Here is a 761-nt window from a genome sequence, read left to right as displayed (position 1 = left end):
CCAGCTCCCAGCTCCGCTGGCCCCGGGGCCGGGGCCGGGGCCGGGGCCGGGGCCGGGGCGGGGACCCCCGTGCGTGTCTCTCTCTGCTCTTGCCTGTGGACCCCTCCTGATGTTCTGCCGCTTGCTTCTTTGCCCCCCTCCCTGCTCCAGTGGCGCTCTCACCCTTCACTGTAACACGTCGTATAGGTCACCCCTACCAGAACCGGACCCCCCCCAAGAAGAAGAAGCCCCGCACGTCCTTCACGCGCCTGCAGATCTGCGAGCTGGAGAAGCGCTTCCACCGCCAGAAGTACCTGGCCTCGGCCGAGCGCGCCGCGCTGGCCAAGGCGCTCAAGATGACCGACGCGCAGGTCAAGACCTGGTTCCAGAACAGGAGGACCAAGTGGAGGTACGGGCCGGGCCGGGCGCGTGTGAGCGTGAGCGTGAGCGTGTGGGGGGGCGAGGGGCTGCTTGTGAAGGGGGTGTGTAAGCGGGTGTAAAGGGTATATGTGCGGGGTTTGTCCGATCCTCGCGTGTGTCGTGCGGGGCTTGTGCTGTACCTAGCGCGCGGCTGTTTCGTGGGAAGGGGTTGGTCCCGGGGGGGTTTGCACCGTCTGGTATAAGGCTCCGTGCAGTGTGCGTGTGCGCACTTGGTTGTGTGTGTTGTGTCAGGCGCGGGTGGGTTGCCGGCTCTTGCGGGCACTGCCTCCGACCTGGCCGTGCGGTGCGTGCTCCCCCCGGCTCCCCGCGCGTGCCGTGTGGCGGGTGCGGGCTTTGTCCGG

General features: G+C 68.2%; 1 protein-coding gene across 1 annotated transcript in view; it reads left to right on the top strand.

Annotated features, from left to right (window-relative positions):
* Positions 1 to 128: 128 nt before the first annotated feature.
* Positions 129 to 761, top strand: part of TLX1 (T-cell leukemia homeobox 1) — a gene marked incomplete at its 5' end in the record, with an annotated part of 26,428 nt that continues 25,795 nt past the window's right edge. Inside the window, one exon of the mRNA XM_019502145.1 lies at positions 129 to 388. Coding sequence (XP_019357690.1) covers positions 129 to 388 — 260 coding nt within the window. The remainder of the gene's footprint in view (positions 389 to 761) is intronic.

This window comes from Gavialis gangeticus, unplaced genomic scaffold (assembly GCF_001723915.1).
Source record: "Gavialis gangeticus isolate Ggan-Ray unplaced genomic scaffold, GavGan_comp1, whole genome shotgun sequence".
NCBI lineage: Eukaryota > Metazoa > Chordata > Crocodylia > Gavialidae > Gavialis > Gavialis gangeticus.
The sequence above is the reverse complement of the archived record's forward strand: the minus strand, read 5'-3'. Positions and strand labels throughout refer to the sequence as shown.